Source organism: Ambystoma mexicanum, chromosome 10 (genome assembly GCF_040938575.1).
Source record: "Ambystoma mexicanum isolate Mex_15411 chromosome 10, UKY_AmexF1_1, whole genome shotgun sequence".
Lineage (NCBI taxonomy): Eukaryota > Metazoa > Chordata > Amphibia > Caudata > Ambystomatidae > Ambystoma > Ambystoma mexicanum.
The window spans coordinates 331,935,881-331,958,213 of NC_090932.1; the positions used below are offsets into that span (position 1 = coordinate 331,935,881).

At 47.2% G+C, this 22,333-nt stretch overlaps 1 protein-coding gene across 3 annotated transcripts in view; it reads left to right on the forward strand.

Annotated features, from left to right (window-relative positions):
* NSD3 (nuclear receptor binding SET domain protein 3) overlaps positions 1-22,333 on the forward strand; it is a 2,619,674-nt gene that overhangs the window by 574,964 nt on the left and 2,022,377 nt on the right. For all 3 annotated transcript variants that reach the window (XM_069617934.1, XM_069617935.1, XM_069617936.1), the window contains exons 6-7: positions 1,841-2,407; positions 19,655-19,784. In XM_069617934.1, coding sequence (XP_069474035.1) covers positions 1,841-2,407; positions 19,655-19,784 — 697 coding nt within the window. The remainder of the gene's footprint in view (positions 1-1,840; positions 2,408-19,654; positions 19,785-22,333) is intronic.

The following is a 22,333-nucleotide window of genomic DNA, read 5'->3' on the forward strand; positions in this document are numbered from 1 at the left end:
TCGCTCTCCTCAGCTGGTGCCTCCATCTGGAACAGCCTTACCCTCCCCCCCCCTTAGACTTGAGCTGGATCGTCTGAAGTTCTGGGAACTTCTCAAGACCTTTCTCTTCTCCTCTTCCTTCCTTCTCCCCCCTCCTGTGCTAAACTTTCCACCTGCCGCTGCGAATGGGGCCTGGTCTCCTCCGAGTCATACAGGGACCAGACCATCCCCTACCAGTTCCTCCAGTATTTTTCACCAGCACTTGCCCTCGGCCTCCCTTTCCCAGACTATCCAAACCCAATCCTCGTGTCCACATCACTTTTCCTCCCCTATGCCCCTCTTTCCCATGGCACTAGCCGCCTTGGCTTGAATAGCACTGGCCCGCCCCCACCCGTGGGGTTCCCCCACTCTTGAACTTCTCCCTCCGCCACCCCTCTTGCCCTTATCACCTTGTCATACACTCGGACGGTCTTTGTTCTTGTTTTTCATATGATTCCCATGCCCACCCAGCCCCCAAATCCCCTTGTCCTGTGGCGCCCGGAAACACATGTGTATAGCGCCATACACATGTCCAATACAATAAAAAATAAAAACAATACCATGCCTGGTTCGTTTCTAGCCACAAATATTTCAGATCTTGGTGTTAAGGGATTTCGAAGTAGATCTGTAAGGAGTTGTTTTTAACCCAGGTAAAATCTTTATTGAAACAGTTGTAGATTTGGTTTGTAAGCACTTTCCTGGGTGAGCCTGGGGAAAGCTTTAATATAAGGAGAAGCTGGTAGCGGGGATTGTGGCTAGTCAGAAATTGAACCAGTGAATCTTTATAAGAGTATGGGCTATTGTCTCAAGTCTCTGGACCTGAATTGAATGTGGAGGTGAAGTTGATTTAAAAAATGTTTGATAGTGCTTTGTAGGTATGTAAAGGTTCAGCAAAGAGCTTGGGCATTACTTCACTTCTGGGTTTGAGGTGGATCTAATGGTGGACACTGATGAGGAATAATTGCATATTCTCTAGTTTAGGCTGCCTATTTGTATTCCATATGCATTCTGAACCTTTTAGAGTTGTGGTCCAGTGGATAATCTGAAAGGTCAGTTTTGATCACAATGATTTACTTGAGCTTGGTATTAATAAGTATGACAACCATCTTGAATTACATTGGATTACTTTGGAGGCCAGATCTTGGTTGACAACTGCATTTTATATTGATTGGTTTAAAAATGCGCTGCATAAGAAATGCACATTTCTTTAAAGCCTGACAGGGAGCACAAAGTTTATGGGTCTAGCACAAAGAAGTATGGATGCAGTTGGCTGAGGCTCGTGGGGTGTGCACCACTAAGTTTTGGGCCCAAGATCAAAAACATAACTATAGGAAGGTGTCGTGAAGTGTAAAAAAACAAGGTCGATGAGCAGGATAGATCAGAGGATGTTTGCAGCAAAACCCTGGGGTTACATTGTAGCTACTAACTAGGTAAACCGGGGATCGGGAATGGTAATGGAACAGGGACAAGGTGGCATTGATCTGTGTCTTCAACATATTCCCTTTTTACTGTGGTACAGATATCTGCCTACACCACTTCTATGGTTACAGTGCAATGTTTTAGCGTTATTTGTACATTTGGCACTTCTAGGTTTTATTGATTGCTTCGTAGGGAGTGAGGGCAACTTCTACTTGACTGCTGCGTTTTGTTGCCGCTGCTTCAAAATGATGAAAGGTTCATTCTTTTAGATTTTTTTTACATAAGACTTTAATACTTTTTGTCCTGTTTGCTTTGATTGTAGTAGGGTACACGAAAATGTTGTATTAACCTGCTGACCTTCAATATTTTATAGTTAGTCTAACTAACTTTCTTTCTCTTTAAGATGCGGAAACCAAGACCACAGCGGGAGAAGGCTCAGTGGGAGATTGGAATTGCCCATGCTGAAAAAGCACTTAGAATGAGCAGAGAAGATAGAATCGAGCAATACACCTTCATTTATGTGGACGAGGAGCCTGAGGATTTTCCTGAAACAAAAAAGACTGCTGCCACTAAAGTGGAGACTAAAAAGACTCGAAGATCAAAGTCTGTCTCAAGCAGTGAGCCAGACCAGAGTAGTGTTTTTGAGGCGGCAACCTTTCCATCTCCTAGTCCCACCTCTGCTCCAGAATCTCCACTCACACCCACTCTCTCTTTTCCAAACACTGAGGTGCGGAGACAAAGTCAGAGGAGGCTTGGGAGCGTGGACGAGGAAGAGTTGCCCCCTGTGAAAATAGCCTGGAAAACCGCTGCTGCTCGCAAATCAATTCCACCTTCAATCTTGATGCACAAGGGAGGCCTGGACCTTCAGAAATGTAACATGTCTCCGGTAGTGAAGATTGAACATGTTTTTGCTCTTCAGAGCGCGGCAGGGGATGGAAAATTCATTGACCAGTTCGTTTACACAACCAAGGTACAGCTGCCTTTACATCCCTGCTGACTCATGTTAATGTACCATGGGCGCCTATTGTCTAGCAAAGATCTCAGGGTTGGTATGTGCATCCTTAGTCTTTTATCAACTGTAAGTCGATCTAAGGATGCATAGATTCCATGGGTTGACCTATTGTCCCGTTCACATGTTTGATTTATTACTGCTACAGTAGTATATATGAAAAGTGTTTCTGGTTATTGCTTTATAGGTCTTTTATTAGTACTTAACCCTGCTGCGCTCTAGACTTAATTTTGTATTGCATAGTCGTTCAAAAATGAGAGCATTGTGGTAGAACTTGTATATATTTTGTGGCACGGAAATGCACGACACCTGCTAGCTTAGCAGATAATTTCATAGGGTGTTTTAACAGAAGTGCTGCATGTAACAGAATTTCATGGTTCTCTGTGTTTTGGGGTTAGGATTAGAGATATTAGAAGTAGCAGGAATAATCTAATCTAGGGAGCAAGTACTCCAGGAAACACATGGAGTATTGGCCATTCATGAAGGTTGGAAAGGGATGATTGGTTTATTGGAGAAACACGTGTAGGAATGAAATAGAATATTAAGCATTTGAATACAAATGTAGTTGCTCAGTACTTTATAGCAATTTGGAATGTTACTTGATTTTTAAATATCTATGAATAAAAGGTTGGTGGTTGTCATCGTGACCTCCAGAAATTGTATTCCTTCTCACACAGTGCTTTGCTTTTTTGCCTTTTCATGCTTGACGAACCCCATAAAATATTCGATGAGTGAATACATTTGCTGTTTTATCTAAGCCTCATTTGTATAAAGCCTTGTAAGTGTAAACCGACCTTCTTGTAAGAGCAGACCTAGGTTTCATTCATAAGTGTAAAAAGATTCACGTTTCTTCTGTTGATTGCCTAATGGCAAGGCATCAAAATGGTTGAACTGTTGTGAACGTGAACTTTCAGGCTGACATTCTTATGGTGTACATGTTATACCTAAACTTCTTTTGGGCTTGTTGATCTATTGTGACTAAAACAAATATCGCATTGATCATTCCAGGTTGATGGCTTCCAGCAAATACTGATTTCCTAACTAATTGTGGTTGAAGTTTAAATTGGTATTCCAAGGCCCAGATTTCAATTTGAAAAGGTCCTGAAAGTGTGCAGAGGTACATGTCCGACACAGGGTTGGCAAATTGTCTGGCATAGAGTTTTAGTGATAACGGCAAAGGAAAAGAAAAGCCTTTCTTGCCCTATTGCTATGAGGGATTGCCCAGCCTCAACAAAAATACTAAGAAGGATTCCAAGAGGGTGCCTGGAGCGACAAAGAAGTGAGCGCAGGAGCTCAGTCTTCGAGATGCCCCCAGAATTAAGCTTTTCAACCATGAAGCACCTCACAAGCACAGGAAATCGTTCCCCGTCCCTCCGAACAGCAGTTTGATTATAGCTATTCCGCATGCTGAGCCCATCGCGACAGCGGGTCTCGGGCATTGGCAGCAGCTGGATCAGCCTGGGGCTCTGGCCTAGAGACAGCCCACCAACGAGGCATTGGAGAGAGACCCCTGGCAGCCACAGGGGCATGCCCACAAGGGCCGGAACATGCATCCCCTGGTGGCAGCGCTGGAAAAAGGCAGAAACCCGTCAGAGATCAGCCACAGACCCCTCGTTGTTGGTCGCAAGCGTCTGGCCCAGGAGATGGTGAGGAGGCAGGGGAGGTGGTATGGGCACTTAACCGCAGCGATGGCTGGGCACTTGCAGCTCCAGGGTGGGAGCTGAGGAAGCAGCAAGGGAGAAGAGAGGCACATGCTTCCCCGAACAGGCTTCCTGCAACAGGGGTGGCCCACGCAGTGGATGGCTCGCAGGCACCTGAGGTGGCACTTTAGGATGCACCAGAAGATGCTATTGAGTAGCAAGAGTTGTGGCTGCAGGTCCCCCTTTTACATCACGCAGCAGGAGTGGGGGTGTGGTTCCTCCCGCCCTATGGGACAGCCCCAGAGGCCTGAAAGTTTCAAAACCCAGACTTCAATGAGGGTGACGATAAGGGCCCTCAGTTAAGCAACGATAAGACCTGCTGCGACACAAAAAACAAGGCAGACAACCTGAGGACTAGGCATGGTGACCACGACTCTTCAGGAGGATGCTTTCCCCTTCCTCCCAGGTCCCAATACTTACCCAAAACCCACAGGCAACCCCCTTTGATATGACCAATGCCAGGGGGCAAGAACACAGGCACCTCCTCCAAGTGGATCCCATCAAAACAAGCCTCAGGAAGGCACATTACAGCAGTGCTGGTCCAAGGAACCGACATCTACTTCCCTGGCCATCCAATATCGGGCGGAGTACACAATCCAGGCCGCCAGTCGGACCCCAGCCATGACCATGAGTAAACGAGATCTCGAAGCCTGCTTCAATGAATTTCTGGACAACAAATTGGAAGGACGGATACCAAAGAGAGCCCTTTCCAATATTTGCATATAGAACATTCCAGAGGAAGTAGTGGCCAAGGATCCTGGAGAATCATCCCAACAGGTCTTTGTGAGTTTAACTAGGGGGTGAGAAAGAGGAAGAGAAGCACATTAATAGTATTCATGGGACTAGCCCGAAAAGGAACGTAACCGCACCCACGGCCCAGAGACATTGTGGCAGTGATAATATCATACCACCAAAGGGAACTTATCCGCAGAGAAACCTGCTATGCAGGTCCTATCACTTTCAATGCGTCCGAGATACAAGTGTACCAAGACCTGGCCCAGTCGACCCTACAGAAACAGATAGATGGGGCCAGTGTTAAGGGTGTTGACATCTAACCACATCAGATAGAAGTGGACCTTCCCTTTCGGCCTATTCTCATGGGAGCGCAGCAAAATAGTTGCCACCTGCCAGGAGCACAGATATTACAGCTCAGCGACGAAGAAGCACAGACCAACACAGCTCGAATCGATAACATTCCATCTAGACCGAAATCGTGGTAATGGTCACAAGTATCCAGAGGGAAAAGGGCAAGGTGGCGCCTGGCCACTGGCCCCATAGATAAAGATTTGGGCAGAAGACTATCACCTATGCTGAAGTGACGGAGGGAACAAGTCTATATAACAAACTGTGTAATACCATGGGCGCCACAAAGAAGAGGGCATCCAAATAGGGGAAGGCTGACATCATTTGGAATCGCTAGTTGGGTTTTAAGGTACTCCACCAGTTGTCTGGAACCCACCAGTTGTGTCTGGAACCAGTCCCAGGACAATACCGAGGGCACGCGTCCCGAGGGCATAATAGGAACTTTGACTTGCACCAGGGAGTTGGGATGTTGTGGGGAGTGCGATTCACAGTTGGGGAATGGGAGGGGAACAGGGTTGGGAATATGGAGGGGCAAGAGAAGGGGCAGGGGAGATGTGGCACAAGCCAGGAGCACACTACGACACAGTACCACAACTAACAAATGTTCAAATTTAAGATCCTAACTCTCAATGTCAGGGGGCTCAATTTTCCCGTCAAATGGAGGAAAGCCGAACTATTTCTACAAAACCAGATATTGCCCTAAAAGAAACTCCTATTCAGAGACAACACAAACTTGGATTCAAACTGAAACAATATCCCCACATCTTCCAAGCAAACACTTCCGGGAAATTGGCTGGGCTTCTTATTACACTTAATCTGAACCCGACCATTCGAATCTTGTGTTCGCTGGTGGATAAAGAAGGAAGATATTTGTTCCTCACATTCCAGATGTGGGTCTCTAAATTTACAGTCTCCCCCATTTACACTCCCAAAACTGGCCAAGGTGGGTTTATTGCAATTTTGGAGACATTCCCGAAAGGGGAGATCATTCTATTGGAAGACTTTAATTTAGCTTGAGACTCCTAGAGGGAAAGAAGTGTTAAGACTTATCATGGTCCGGTTTCCCTTTTGCAGGCTCTCCTAACCAAAATGGACCACTAGACCCTGAAGGACGCCTGGACGGCTGTTTGGGGGCAGGGAAAGGCTACACATTCTACTCACACGCACATAGATGGTTTTTCCGAATTGACTACATCTGGACCTCTGCATCTATTATAGGCGAAATAAATAAGGTGGACATAGGCACAATATGCTTATCTGACCATGCCCCGGCTGTCGATTCTACTGAATCTACTGAAAGAAAAATGCAGGCTATGGAACTGGTCGTTTCCTCTAGAACTTTTAAACGACTTGGTGTTCTTAGGTGTTAGGGAGAATTCTCTGTTAAGGCTAATTTCCCAAACCTAGTGAGTCCCCCAGCAGCTTTGCTGGATTTTTGGCGTTTATTTTTTTCTCCTGCTAAGAGTGAGACTCTTTTTTTTCTCCCACTCTTAGACATGATTTGAGATATCCTTTGACTTTGGAATGGGTTTTATGAGCTATGGGGTCTCTTACTCCATAGGGCTTCATGTGTTTTTGGTATGTGTTACACAGCACCCTCCGTGCCGTAACACCGGGGTGTCATAGTGACCCCCAAACATAGACCAGTACCCTGGGACTGACTACTGTCTCCCAGGGCACGTAAAGTCACCATTGGCTTTACTAGTCCTAAATTGTGAACAGAACCAGTACAAACCATCATATTGTGGGCGTACTGCTAAGGGCAATTCGATTGCCCCTGGGTCTGTTGTTCGAGGGGGCACTGTCCAGTCCCCCCCTGAGCGAGTTTTGGCTGATGGCAGTGGATACTACTTTTTAATTTCAACCGCAAATATATTCCTATGGGATTTTCCCATTGTTCGAGGCTAATACTTTTTAACATAGCCTCAAACATACCGCCGATTTATTTATTTATTTAATATTAATTCACCGATTGGTATTTTTTGCCAGAACTCTGTTCCAAAATGGCGTTTGTGTTCGCTTCTGTGACTCCAACCCAAGTCGAGCCCTTTGTTCCACTTTTTGGCATGCTTCTCCACAGAAGCCTCCAAAAGTGGTGCCACTCTGCCTGGGTACCACAGGGGGTGTCGGAGGGGGTTTAGGCACCCTGGACTGAGTTGCCTCGGCAACTCAAGTCGCACTCTGGTGTGATTGGCCTAGTAGTGAGCCGCCCGGCTCACCACTTAGCATGTTTGAGTGACAGCTAGGACTGATGAATGGGGGTTTTCTGCATTAAAGCAGGGCTTTGGGGACTAGGACTTCAGACGTCGCCACAGGACCAAAGAATCCGATGAGGGAGAAGCTGAGCCGACCTGCAACGCCGACACCACCGTTGGAGCCCTGCTGAACCGACTCACCACTTCTTCCAACAACAGAGGAGATCTGCATTCCGAAGAGTCTTCTTCCTTTGACTGGTGGGGATAACCAGTTTGCCCGCCTTTTCGCCTTCCCGGGTCATCTTGTGGCCTCCTTGCCTGTGCCAAGCACCCCGGCAACCAGGATACCACGTTTTTCCACTACCGCAAATAAAAGGGTAGTACCTTTTTACCAGAGAACTCTGCGGCTGGTTTCTTCCCTGGCAGTGCAATGACCTTCAGCTTTCTTCCACGTATAGAACATCTCTTCCTCTGGACGACGCCGTGACTTGCACCCGCTGCCAGGAACAACTGCCCCCGCTGGCGGATTCTCTCCACTTTTAAGGTACTGTGTCCGCCTGGCCTCCCTCGCAACGGTCTGTGGGGTGTCTCTTAAATCCTCAACTTACCACTTGGGTTGGCCCTAGGCTGGCTAACTGAACTTTTCTGAACTGATTCCTTTTTAAATTCTCTGCAAGACTTTCCAAGCCTTTTAAACTGTGTGATCTTGGGCACATTGGTGTCCTACTCTCTCCAAGAGGGAGCCTGGCCTCTGAACTTTTTGCTCACAAGTAGACTTTGACTTTCCTGCCTTGCTGAGTGCTTCTAAAGTATTGTGTTGTGTGATGTTCCTAATTTCTGCCTTCTCCCTTTTTCTCAAACTTCTTGGAGTGCCATCTTTAGTTAAGCGCTCTCCTCTGTTTGGAAATAAGTGACTTGTCTAATAAGGAATAAGGGATGTACATATACTAATAGTGACTGTGTGTTTGGACTTGCTTATAATAATAGTGCTAAGTATTTCCAAGTGTGTCTTTAAATAAATAATTATATACTTGATACCAAAGCTCTGGTCAGTGTTTGTGCTACTGTATTTGGGTACCTATCTTGTATACTCTATATACTGCCTACCTCTTCTTGAGAGAAGTCTGGCTGCTCAGCCACAGCTACCGGGTAGATCAGGGTGGTACAGACTGCTACCAATAGGGTTTACTGCCAACACATGTAGTCTTAAACATTTTGCCCTGGTCCCTAAGGGAACTGCACAGGTTTCTGCCTAACATTAGGTGATATTGAGGACAAAATGTGGGCCTTCCATGTACTTAATACATCTTCAGAAGTGACAGAGCATGGTCTCTGAGTCTATGGGACACCTTCAAACCAATGCTCCGGGGGGAACTAATAGCTGTGAAGGTCACTAGAGAGAAGCAGCAAGCAGATCTCGAGGCAGACCTAGAACAGGAACTCTGAGGTAATGCATCAGATAGAAACCAACTCTGGGGCAAAAATGTGCAACATCTATAGGAACATCAAGAGCAAACTAGAGCTGTTGCAAACTAAAAGAGCAGAAAAGGGGCTTCTGTATATGCAACAGAAGTATTCTATAAAAGCGAGAGACTCCTAGCTTGGCAACTAAAACAAAAGGCTGCGGCACAAACTATTTTGGGGATTAAATCCCGTAGAGGTACATGGTGACTGCGACTCAGGAAATATTGGAACAATTTACAGAATTTTACTCTACGCTTTGCACGTTGGATTACACTGACCATGCCCAACAGGAACATTATCTACTCTACCCCGCTCCAGAAGCATACGCCATTGGAACGGGAACGTCTGAAGGATAATCTCATTAAAGAAGTACTGGTTGTGGGCAGGACTCTCCCCTTGAATAAATCTCCAGGCCTGGATAGTTACCTGGCCATATTCTATAAAACCTTCAGAGTGCTGCTGTGCCCAAACTAACTAAACTTTAACTCCTTTGGCAAACCTGACCCCATTACTCGCACAATGGAGGAAGCCAAAATGGTCCTTTTCCCGAAACCAGGCAAAGATCCATCCCTGTGTGGGTCTTACAGACCCATTGCCCTCGTAAACGTAGATGCGAACATTTTCACAAAATGATTGGCAAATAGAGTAGAAGACATCCTCTGTAAACCGATCAACCTGGACCAGTCGGTGTACATCAAGCAGAGACAGACATTTGATAATATCTGCCGGTTCTGTCACCTGATAGAAAAAATTGCCAAAAAAGGCCGCCCAGCAATACTTCTACTCATACGTCCCGTCCCATTTCCTCCATCCTTGTGCGTGTCCCTCAACATGGGAACGGTACCAGAAACTTTGGCAGTGAAGAATTAGTGCAGTGCAAGGCCTCAGGCGTGGGAACGCCATGCCAAGGTCCCATCCTCCGGTACCTCACCTCAGTCCTTTTTTACGCACAGACAGTGTCCGACCTAGCAGCCAGCGCAGAGGCTTGTTTAACTTTCCACTGCTTGCTCCCCATTCTGTGTTTTTCAATCTTATTTAACCTCCCTTCGGTGCCTCGCCTCCCCTTGCGCATGTCGGCTGCAGGAGGATTCACGAGATGTGCCTCATGCGAACGCTCATTCCCGGCCTTGGACCCTCATGCACTCTGTCTTGGGTGCCGGGCCCTGATACCTGCTGGAATGCACGTGCGGCTTGCAGTGCTCTATCACAGGGAATTGAAGAATCAGTTGTCACTTTGGAGGGAGATCTTCCATACTTCTCTGGCGTACCTTAAGGACTTCGTCTCCAGGACCTCTCGTCAAGACAAGGTCGGCCCTCTGTTCAGCACGGCTTTAGTGCGGGAACTCCTTTCCGGGGGTTCCCACCTGTAAAGTTTCCTTGGATTCAGGTTTTGGCAGGCCTGAGGCCTCTAAGGTGGCCATTTTGGATTTGATGCCAGGCACGCCCGTCCTATCACCCATTGAATAGGCCTTGCAAGAAGCTCCCACTTCCCTCCGTAAACGGCGGCGGACTGTATGGTAAAGGCATCTGGTCTCCTCGGGTAACATTTACCCATCACAGCCTTATGGCTACACACCTGAAGCGCCTCAGCACTTTGACCAGGAGCAGCGGCCCATCACTTCGGCGTGTAGGGCCCCTAGGGATCAGGCGACTAGCGAGGATCGCTTCTTCGAGCGCTGATGACTGGGCTCCTGAAGGATGTATAGTGAAGGAGGTGATCTCGCATTTTGTGCCTCCCCGGCCTTCTCCTCTGGGTCCTCTGCTTCTCCCGGTCCAGGACATACTGGTTGTTCAGACCCCTCCACATCCTCCTGTACCACCAACGCCTCCCCTCAACAGCCGTTGGACCTGTCTTTGGCTCCAGATCTAGGGGGGGAACCCTGCTGGCACCTGTGTCCCAGGGCCCGACTCCCCTTGGTCTGTAAAAAAAAGAAGGGGGGGACACGATAAGGACGATGAACCCTCAGCATCCGTTAAGGCCTTTCATGACTGCTTTCAGGGCCTGAAGGAGTTCTTAGGGGTCCCTCTGTGCAAGGAAGCTACCCGTGAGTCGGGAGCAATAGCAGAGGTTTTGGGCAAGTGTACCACGTTCCGGTCTTGCATCCCTCTCCAGAAGGATGGCCTGCAGGTGGCGAGAAAGGTCTGGGAGTGAAGACCTGCGTCAACGCCCGGATGAACAAGAAGTTGGACAGAAGGTTCCGGATGACGGACGGGTAGCCAATCCTCCTGCCCTACCATCCTCAGCCACATTTCTAAGTGATGGCTGCGTCGTCTTCCTCTTTGGGAGCCACCTCCAGTTGTCTTTGCAAGGAAGACAAGGTCCTCAGGTTTTTGGGCAAATGCTGTTATCCGTTATTAGGACTGCATCTGCGGCAAGCCAATGCCGACACCCTTTTAGCCGCGGCTAACTAGAAGCTGTGACGGTAGCTCAGGGAGTTTCTGCCTTACCTCCCTCTAGAGAGGCAAGCCTTCTTCAAGGCCGGTCTGTTCGATGCCTGGGCCATTGCGCAGGACCTCATGTAGTCTTCGGTCCCCCACATAGACACAGCCAGCAGAGGGCTATGCCTGGGTGTCGAGATGAAAAGGACGGCATGGATGCATGCCACTAAATTTTCATCTGATGTGTAAGAGCGTATCCTAGATCTGCACTTTGAGGGCCTGGACCTCTTTCATTCATCAACCGATGAGTTGACAAAGAAGAAAACATCCACTCAAACCGCCAAGTCCTTGGCCATCCTGACAAAGACAGGGCAGAAGTCCTTCCCTCCGGCTCAGTGCAGGACCAAATTCAAATCCTGTGCTTTCACTGGTTTCAAGGGTTTTCGGGACCAAAGTGCGCAGAGAACTGACAAGTCGCCCAGCGACAACAGGAGGAAACAGCAGAAGACTTTGCGCGGTTTTTTCCCACTCCCCTGCCTCTGCTCCTGCCTTGGGCGGCAAGAAACAGTGTAATCACAGTGACCCCAGTAGGGGGCCGACTGGCTCTTTTCCAAGGCAGCTGGAAGCATCTTTTCAGGAACCCTTGGATCCTATCTGTAGTCTCCCCGGGCTTCAGTCTTCCCCTTCCTTTACCTCTACATCCTCCCCTCCTCTTCATCAGATTGAGTCCATGGCTCTTTTAGTTGAGGTCTTTTCACTTCTGGAGATGGAGGCGATGGAACCGGTTCCTCAATCACACAGGGGTTCCGGTTTCTACTCCAGGATTTTTGCGGTACCCAAGAACAACCAGGCTGGCCTGAAGGTAGTCCTCGACTTGTCATTTCTCAATTTGTCATTACCGCTCAAACGCTTCGAGAAGATTACTCCCATGCACATTGCAGAGTCTTTGTGTGCAGGGGTCTGAATGTGTTCCCTAGACATCAACGATGCGTACCTGCATGTCCCCCATCTACCATCCGCTTTGGTAGTTTCTGCGGTTCACGATTTGTCGTACCACTTTCAGTACAAGCTACTGCCTTTCACGGCCTGAAATCAGCCCCTCTTGTCTTCACGAAGTTGATGAACGCAGTGGCAGGTCTCCTACGCTTGGAAGGCCTTCCCCTATACCCTTATCTGGATGGCTGGCTCTTGAGGGCGGGTTAACCCGAGGGGGTTGTGCACTACTGGCAGAGATTGGTGGATATTCTCTGTCAGCTTGGGATCTCACTCAACCAGAGGAAGTCAGGTGTGCCCCTTCCAGGATCTGGTCTTCCTAGGGGTGTGTTGGAACACTGCTGTTCAGCCGATGTTCCCCACGCCCAAGAGACTCCTCTCCCTTCGCAAGGAGATGGGACACTTTCTGGCCAACTTGACCACCTCTGCATGGTGGTTCCAGCACCTTCTGGGACTGATGGCCCCCAGCGTGCTTCACAATGCAGTATGCTTGCCTCAAGATGAGGTGCCTCCAGCTCCACCTGGTAGCCAATTGGGATCAGGAGATGGGGGTCTCGGTCGGACAGGATGCCAATACCCCCACTCCTCCTGCCCAATCTTCACCGGTGGTTGATGGACGGCAATGTTTCCATGGGTGCCCCTTCACCTGAGCATACCCTGGTGGTGACGACAGACTCCTCTCTTTCGAGCTGGGGGGCTACTCTGGAGGGCTATGCGATCATCCGGGCCAGGTCTGTTCTGGTCAGGATGGACAATTCTACTACAATGTTTTACCTGAACAAGCAGGGTGGCACCCCCCTGCCCTCTCCCTCCTCTGCATAGAGGCGGTATCAATCTGGGAATGGGCCCTGATGGAAGGTCTTTGGATTGCAGAAGTCCATCAACCGGGGGACAGCAATGCAGAAGCGGATCAGCTCAGTAGCTTGGCGTTCAACACCTACAAGTCAGAGTTTCACACAGACTGCTTGTTTCTCCTGGTCCAGGTTTGGGGGGGGTTCTCACACCTGGACTTATTCGCATCTCCTCTGAATTCCACGTGCCCGCAGTTTGCTTCATGGGCAGGATGGCGTTGGATGTCTCTGGGAGATGCCTCCCAGATCTTTTGGCACGGCCGCAGGTGTTATGCGCCCACCCCTGCCCCTCCACCTCAGCTCCAACTAACCCTCCACAAGTTCTGGGCTTCGGGGGTGGGGCTGCAGCCTCATCCTGATTTCCCCCACTGGCCTTTGAGAGCCTGATTTTCAGATCTGCTGCAGTTGTACTCCCAGGGGCCTGTCACCTTCTGATCCCCCAACAGGGGCTTCCTGAAGCAGCATGGTGGGGCTCTGGAACATCCGGACCCAGCTAGGCTGGCGCTGGCAGTCGGATTCCTGACCAGCTAAGGCTACAGCATGCTCAATGTTCTGATGACAACTGGATATCATTCAACAGGCCCTCTACTTGGTGCAAGTATAAAAGCAAATGGGCTAGGTTCTGCCATTGGGCTTGTGACAAGGGTCTGGATCCTGTCGCCGGTCCTCTGGACAATGTACTGGCTTTTCTAGCGCGCCTGGCTTGTTCTGGAGTTCAGGTGGATACTTGCCGCACTTATTTGGTGGCCATTGGGGCTTACAAGAGTTCTCCTGAGTATGTGTTTTCGGCAGGCAACCCGGTGGTTGAGGCCCACCTCAAGGGGTTGTCTAGGCTTTTTCCTCCGGTGCATAGGCCGCATCCACTCTGGGAGCTCAATGTGGTTCTTGCAGCTTTGCAGTGCAAACCTTTTGAGCCAATGGCCTTTGTGGACATCCGGCTGGTGACTCTTAAGACTGATTTTCTGCTGGCTCTCACCTCCGCGTGCAGGGTCAGCAAGCTGCAAGCGTCTTTGTGCGAGCCCTTCACCACGTCTCACGACTAGGTCATCTTGCGCACTCACCCCAACATCTTGCCCAAGATGGCCTCTCCAATTCATCTGAATCAAGAGATCTGCCTGACGGTGTTCTTCCCGAACCCGCAGTCCGAGGAGAGGGGCCCTAAATTCCTTAGAACTCACGAGGGTCCTTAAGTTTTAACTCTCACAGACTAAATCTTTCAGGAGGTCCAAGGCATTTTGTCACTTTTGGAGGCGCCTCGCAGTCTTCCAAGGTTTCCATCGCCTGCTGGATTTTTCAGGCCATTTCAGAGCCGTATACGGCCATGGATAAGCCGGTCCCAGAGGGGATTCATGCCCTTGCGGTTTGGGCTAAGACCACAGCAGTCGCGTTTCAGTGACGTGCTTCTTGGGATGTCATCAGCAGGACAGCTACTTGGGTCACTTAATCGGCTTTCTGCAAGCACTATTCCCTGGACACCAGCTCCAGGTGCGATGCTGAGTTTGGTCAGGTGGTTCTGCAGAACCTGTTTGCTTTTTCCTAAGCCTAGGCAGGTGATCAAGGCTCCACCCTATGGTCTTGTTAGGTGGAATCGACCACAAGGACAGAGGAAAGGGGACAGGATGGATGAGTATTTAGTTACTCACCGTAGTGGATAGAGTACTCATAGTCCATAGTCCCCTTTCCTCCATACGTCCCACCCACCACCTCCTGCTTGTATGCCAAGGGCTAATATATAAGTGTAGCCAGGTATGTAAGCATCTGATGTGTTCAAAGGGGACTGAGTTGAGCCCCCTGTACTAAATTTAAAGGGTAAGCTAATTTTTTCGCTGCCAAAGGTTCCGGTACCGCCCCCTATTTTGGGGGACGCCCGCGAGCATTGAGGAAAGGGGACTATGGACTGAGTACTCTAGTCACTACAGTGAGTTACTTTCATTTTCGCTCGACGCTGTGAAAGCGTTTGACCGCGTAGAATGGTCCTTCGTTTTCCACGCCCTGGCACTTATGGGATTCCGCACATCTTTCCTACAGAATGTCAAGGCCAATTAGATCAACCTGACGGTCAGGTGACTGATAAATGGTCATCTCTCCCAGACAATGCCATTGCGGAGGGGGTACCACACAATGGTGTCGTTTATCCCCTCTCTTATATGCAAATTGCCTGGAACCCTTCCTCAGCCGAGTTAGGTCTCGGGTGAAATTAAGGGTGTCCAATTTGGGGAGAAGATCACAAAATGATGGCGTTCGCCAACAATGTGCTTTTCTCACTTACAGATCTTGTGTACTCATTGCCAGAGGTCATACGATAAATAGGGTTGTTTGGCACTGTTGCAGGTTTGAAAGTTAATACATCCAAATCTAAAATCCTCAACTGATCCTTGAGGGGGGAGTTATTAGCACGGCCAAAACAATGCACTACCTGCCGATGGGCTCAAGCAGGCATAACTCTATTAGGGGTGAAAATTACAAAACCTCTTGCAGAGATATATGTGCTGAATTACCAACCACTACTAGAAACTATCAAAGCTCAAACTCAAGTGGGGCCCGCTATCTCTCTCATGGCTTGGGAGAAAAGATACTATCAAAAATATTGTACTATTTTCAAGTGCTCCCAGCAGTAGTTCCTCAGACATTCTTCAAATTGCTTTTAGTGTTAATATGGAGTAACAAAACCCTGCGGGTTGTGTTTAGAACACTAATGGCCTCTCTGCACAAGGAGGAGTGGGGCGGGGGCTGTACCTCCCAAATTTGCACTAAACTATGGGGTGGCCCAATTCAGGATAATTAAGGAATAGCTTTCCAGGGTCATCCAAGAAACTATGGGCAAAAATGGACCGGGAAGTGATGGGAGCACCTTTTGGAAGAGTTCCTTCCGCTAAACAAAGCTCACAGTCTTCAAAATATGCATAGAAGTACAATAACGGAACTGGTGGAAAACACTTGGGAACACTGGGTGAACTCACACAGGATTACCTACTTCTCCTTCAACCCCCTTTTCTATAATCCTTAATTTACCCTAGGTAGGGAGTGAGGGACCTTTGCCGTTTGAAAACCGCCGGCTGCTAGAGAGATGTTCATTGGGCAATGAGATAAGTGTTTGAAATATGTCAAGCGAAATGGGACTTAATGAAAGAGACTGGTGGCAATACCTTCAGCTCAGACATTGGTTAGCAGAATCTACTGATAAACGTGCCACTAGAACCCTCACACCCTTTACCAAATACCTGGTCACTAACTCAGGGCATTGGAATCTGATATCTGCGATCTACAGATGCAGCCCAGATGGCTCCCCTCTGATGAAGAGGGCTTACATGAAAGAATGGGAAACCACTATCGGGGGGGGGGGGGGGGAGGTTGTTCAATTTTCAGGAAGACTGGGACAGGCTTTGGAGAGACATCCCCAAAGTTACACGGGCCATATAAACCATGGAATTTTGGTACAAGGTCATGGCTCAGTGGCAGCATACTCCAGTGTGCCTACACAAAATCAGTGCAAACACACCTCAAAGCTGCTGGGGAAAGTGTCGGGATACGGGCGATTGGCCACATATATGGTGGAGATGTCCGGTTTTAGCTGGATTCTGTGGAATGGTGAATAACAATCTGAAGCAAATCTTTGGAACTCTGATTAAAAGAGACCTCAAAAAAATGCTTGTTGGGACTGTATGATCCGGAGTGCAGGGCTTGGCCAAGGCGCAAGGCCTACACAATTCTGAACCTGGCAGCTTTGTTGGTCATAACGCAGAAATGGAAAACCAAAGAACCTGCGAGTGAGCAGGACTGGATCACAAAGGTCTGGAACTTTGTAGTACTCAAATAGTTAGCTTACTAGCTCAAAGAAGATCATGCTAACTTCTCGACCGAATGGGAATGTGGTCATAACCTACTTAAACGACTATCTTAAGGAACCATTTTGCCCACAGAGACTACGCATATTGGGAATCAACTGAACTAGATACATACATGCCTCAGGCTTATATAGCCGCAGCTCAGAAGGGCAGTGGGGTGGGGTGGCACAGGGATGGGGCGTATGGGAATGGGGTGTGTAAGGGTCGCTCATTTTGATATTTTACTGTTCCAAAAAATCAATAAACATACTTTAAAAACAAAAAAAATAAAACAAATAAAAATAGTAACGTCCCACTCAGGTTGATGTCCACCGTCTTGTCTACACCTATTTCCATCCTTTACACTTTTAAACTCACTAAAGAAAACTGGATGTCTCAATCCAGAAGGAGACCGCTCTCATTCTGGATGTACACTCCAAGGCACAGTTCTTGTGAAAGAATATTTGGTTTCAACGTCCACTGCTTGAGTATTCAAACCAACTTAAAAGAAAACACAGTTCCCCAATCTCCTGGAGGGAACCACTTCCTTAGCTCTTGCTTCAACTTATAAACAAAACACAGTTCCCCAATTCTTCTGGAGAAATCCTTTTCCTATGGCTGTAAAACAAAAATTACAGTGTCCTACTTATAGATGTAAATAGTGAAACTGTGCCAAGAGTTGGCTCTAAGAGCGCAGGCTTACTGGTGAGTTTAGCAGTAAATAATGATATAACGAATTCCAAAGGCAATGAGTCAGCTAATGCTGAAACTAACATCGAAAACGGAGTAGGTGTTTTGCCAATGCCAACAATTGCTACCACTCATCCCTAGTCCTGTTCTTCTGGAGGGAACCTCCTCCGTCGGTGTGTTCAACTCGTAAAACTCCCCAATCACCTGGAGGGAACATTTTACCCAAAACATAAACATAGTGTGTGAATCACAAATTACAGTTCCCCCAATCTCCTGGAGGGGTACCTCTTCCACTGTCTGCGAACAAAAGGTAGGTTTCCAGTCTCTTATCAGGCCTGGTTCATTAACCTGCCAGACCTGACCATATACTTTCTGAAATGACGCAATGACATCATCACCAATGGTGTATCCAGTCTGGTTCACTTTTGTTCTTTTATACTTTTATACTTTCTTAGTGTCTCCCCAACTTCTTCAGGGCTCCAATCCACTGGCTATAGGTTTTTTTTACAATTATGTGGGTCTTTGACCCTTATATAATTTACTGATGGGCCTTGTCCATTTCCATATGGGTCCCAGACCCTGTTGTACACTTTTGGAGATTCCCTGCCTTCATATTGGTCCGCGACCCTGTACCTCTGCTTCAGCTGGATTACAGTCTATTCTCTATTATCCGGGATGCGTTTACAGAATTTACAAGATTCACATCAAATTGTATAATCCTGCTGTCATCCCTTTTGCTCTCTGGGAGGTGGTTACAGGCTTTGCAAAGTTTCTATCAAATTGTACAATTCTTCTGTTATCCCAGTTTGCTCTTTGGGATGCATTTATGAGGCTTTATAATTCAGTCAGCTCCTTCAGTGCCCCAATCGTCCGTCCAACCCTTTCCCTACCTTTGGGAAGTGGCTGGGCAGTCTCCGGTCTCTTCTGGAGGTGGTGCAGAGCTTCTGTGTTGCTGCCGCGCTCAGCATCCTGTTTCTCACGTCTCAGGCTGCTTGCGTCCTCAGTCTTCTTTCGGCAGTCAGGCTTCTTTTCTCTGCCACCGGCAAGGTCTGTCTCACTTGGACCTTTTGGAAAGTCACGCTACTCCATGCCTCGCCAGGACCCGTGCAGACTTGAAATCTGCTGCTGCAAAAAGGAAAGGACCAGAAAAGTTGCCTCTGCGTACGCCCCAAGACTATGCAACCTCCTCCCCGTTGGCAACAGACTTGCCTCCATACTCCTACAATTCAGAAAAGAACTAAAAGACCCAGCTCTTCAAGGAGTCTCTCCTCAGCACCAAGGCCATCATGGCGACCCTCGTGCCACCTGTCTCGCTAGACCCCTGCTATGTCCGCCTCTGTATCCTACCCCTCGCTGTGTATCTGTTCTGTTACCACTGAAAAGCGCTCTGTTATGCAGCTCTGTTCTACACCTCTAAAGTGCTCCGTTATGTATCTGTATTGGTGTATTCCTCTGTAAAGCGCTCCCTTGCTTCTTGGAGCTAGGTCTGCGCTCAATAAATACCATAATAAAGAAATTAAAAAAATAACCTTGCTTTCATTTTTAAATTGACAGGGCAAAATTTCGGGCTCCACTCATCAAGCATTTTTGCTAAATACTGACATTTTCTATCTTAACGTTGGTAACTGAAAAGAGGGAACAACCAAGTTTAATATTGCAGCAGTATATATGGAAAACAAGTTTATAGATGGTGTATATAATATCTTCAGCACTCTCTGCTTGCTTGTTACGTTGTTACTGTAAAAGTGCAGTGAGCCCACAGAAACTTAATTGAATGAGATCAATCATGCCACTGATGTATTAAAAGTAGCAAATGTAAAGAAGGAATTCCCACTACAAGTCCTACAGTGCCTAAATTGGTCACAGAATATTTAATGTTGTTCAACTCTTCCAGCACCATACTCTGCATAATAAGTAGTACATTTTCACTGTTTTTAAATGTTGATTGTGTCTTTGCACAAAATGGCTTCATATTTTAGTACTGTCATTTTATCGTTTAACTTTCAACTTTGTGTGCCTTGTTTTAAAGGGTGTGGGTAACAAAACAGAAATATTGGTAAAGGGACAAGATAAGGTTATCATTTCTACCCAGAACCTGAGACAAGACAAGGCAACACCACACTACGCATCTTCTCCTGAGACCACATCTGGGTCCACAGGTAAGCACTGTTTGAAAACGCATATGTATACATCCTCAGAAACCCGTTTTGTTCCTCTCTACTTAAGTGAGATACCTCGTGTCAGTCCAAAAACTTCAAGCTTTGTGGTGTTAAGTCATAGGTGTGTGTGTAGGCGAAATACTAGAACTGGTACGGTAGGTGGGTTTCTCCATTTCTTTCTGTCAGCATGCAAAATAAGATCTAAAGATTATTTTTGAATGGTGGAAAAGAAAAAAAAAAGAAAATTGTGTGTAGTTAGTAATGAGTCCCATCTCATTTGGTCCCTGCAACTGCAATGATTGTGTTGCTCTCTTTCTACTGCTGTCTACACAGGGCCCCACCTCTTGAACGATATCCCAGGTTCGAAAGGTACAATGATTAAAAAGAACTACATTATGCAGACACTGTGTGTTATGGGATTCCTTAGGACCACCCCTACACAATCTGCCTAATAATTGCTATAACCATTATATTCTTGAATATTTTGGCAGCAGAGCGTCAACTTGCTTATATATTTTTTGTTGCTGTATTTGCTTTGTTTTCTGTATTTAGTGTAAATGTTTTCAATGCTGGCATCCGGTTTCCATTACAAAACTACTGTTGCACATAATTTGTGTACTTAAGCCATTTCATGGTTATCCAGAATAGTAGTTCAAAGGATTTTAAAAGCTCTGAGGGAGTTGACTGAAGTAATTTATGTAATGCAATCCTGTGTTAAGCTGATGTGCAACCCCAGAATCCCCTCTGTGATAAAAAAGCTGCTTAAAACTGTTTTTGGGCTCCACGTCCATTGAAAGAATTCCCAACAGTGCAGCAACTAGGCCCAAGAGTAAGAATGTATCCCAAAAATGTGGCTTCAAACCCAAAAGTCAGACACCGCTCCAATATTATGCATTTTTTGATCATGGCCAAAAAAGTTGTAGAATGGTGGCACTTTCTGGTCCAATCATTGGGCATGCGACTGCCATTTTTCTGTTCTCATGTTCTGCCTCCTTCCCAATCAGTTTGCGAATTGGTGCATGGTGCACTGATTACAATCTATGCCTTAATGCCAATAAGACAGAGATCCTTCTTGTTGGAACACCTGCTCCCCACCCTCTGGCTGCCCTCCATGGGCTATCTTCACTCCTCTCCCCTCACCCTCCTGTGAGGGAAAAAACCTTGGTGTCATTTTCGACTCCTCTCTCTCCTTCTCTCCTCACAGATCTTGCCAAGAAGGACCACTTTCAACTGCACCTCCTCTGAGGCATTCTCCTTTTCATCACCTTCCCCTAGAAACTTAATGTCTCCAGCGCTCTGATCTTTTTCAGGCTGGATTATTGTAACAGCCTCTTCCTCAATCTGCCAAACTCCTCCCTTAGCCCCCTTCAACTAATCCAGAATAGGACTGCAAGACTTATCATTGGCCTCAAGCCCAGGGATCACATCTCTCCAGCCCTACTATCTCTCCACTGGCTCCCAGTTGCTGTGAGGATCAAGACCCTCTGCATCATCGACAAAGCTTTCTGGGGCCTGGGAACCTGCTACATCCAACTCGCTCTCCCTAAATACTCCCTACTAGAGCCCTTCTTTCTTCTAGATCCAACTCTCTGCAGGTCAGACTCTTTTCTAAGCAGAGAGTGGGGGGATAGATCTCTCACCTCTGCAGGTGCCTCCCTCTGGAATAACCTCCCTGACCCTCTCAGACTTGAACAGTTCTGGAAGCTTCTCAAAAACAGAAAAAACTGACTTGGATCCCTCTCGCTTATTTGGGAACACATTTCTTTTTAGTCTTTGGACCTTATATATGTGGCCCCCAAATGGGAGACTTCTATTTTGTGGCAAGTTTTGTCCAATCAGATGTGACTATAGTTTACCTTGCAAAAGGATAGGGATCAGCTCTTCCTTTGCGAAGTCTGCTGTAAAGTTTGCAGAACTGGGATAATGTAGACATGTTTGCAGACTTCACGTCCCACAGCAAAGGAATTTGCCTTCTGGCATTGCCAGGGAAAAGAAGCTGTTTTGCAGCAGTAATTAGTAGACATGCCTAACACTACAATAGTAGCAAACTGCAATTAAGAAGTCTTTACTCTCAGAGAATGCCCTACACCTTTTTTATGATGGCAATGTACTTTAAGCCCCCTGCATGGCCAATGTTTGCAGAAATACAGTGTGTTTCCAAACAATTTATGTATCCCTACCAACATTCTGTACCAGCCCTTCCATGCTTACAAAGCATTTGAAGTTGGGCAAGCAATGTAAATCCAAGATGCTCACAAGAAGAATATAGGTTCCCTGAAGCTGAGCCTCCTGCTGTCCGAAAGAAGTCTAGTTGTACATTTTACTTTGTTTCCATAAGCAGCAAATCTCTGCCCCATATTCCATCCCTGGGACCTAATCTCATTCTCCAGCATGGGGTCTTGCATGGATTCACATGCTCATTTATATTCCCCGTAGTCGGGCTGGAATTCCTCTGTAAAATGAAAGCAGTTTAGCTTTAAGCTATACAACTGCTTGTTGCTTCTATATCCTATCTGTCTCACTTTGGGTTTTACTGCTCCAGCCTATAA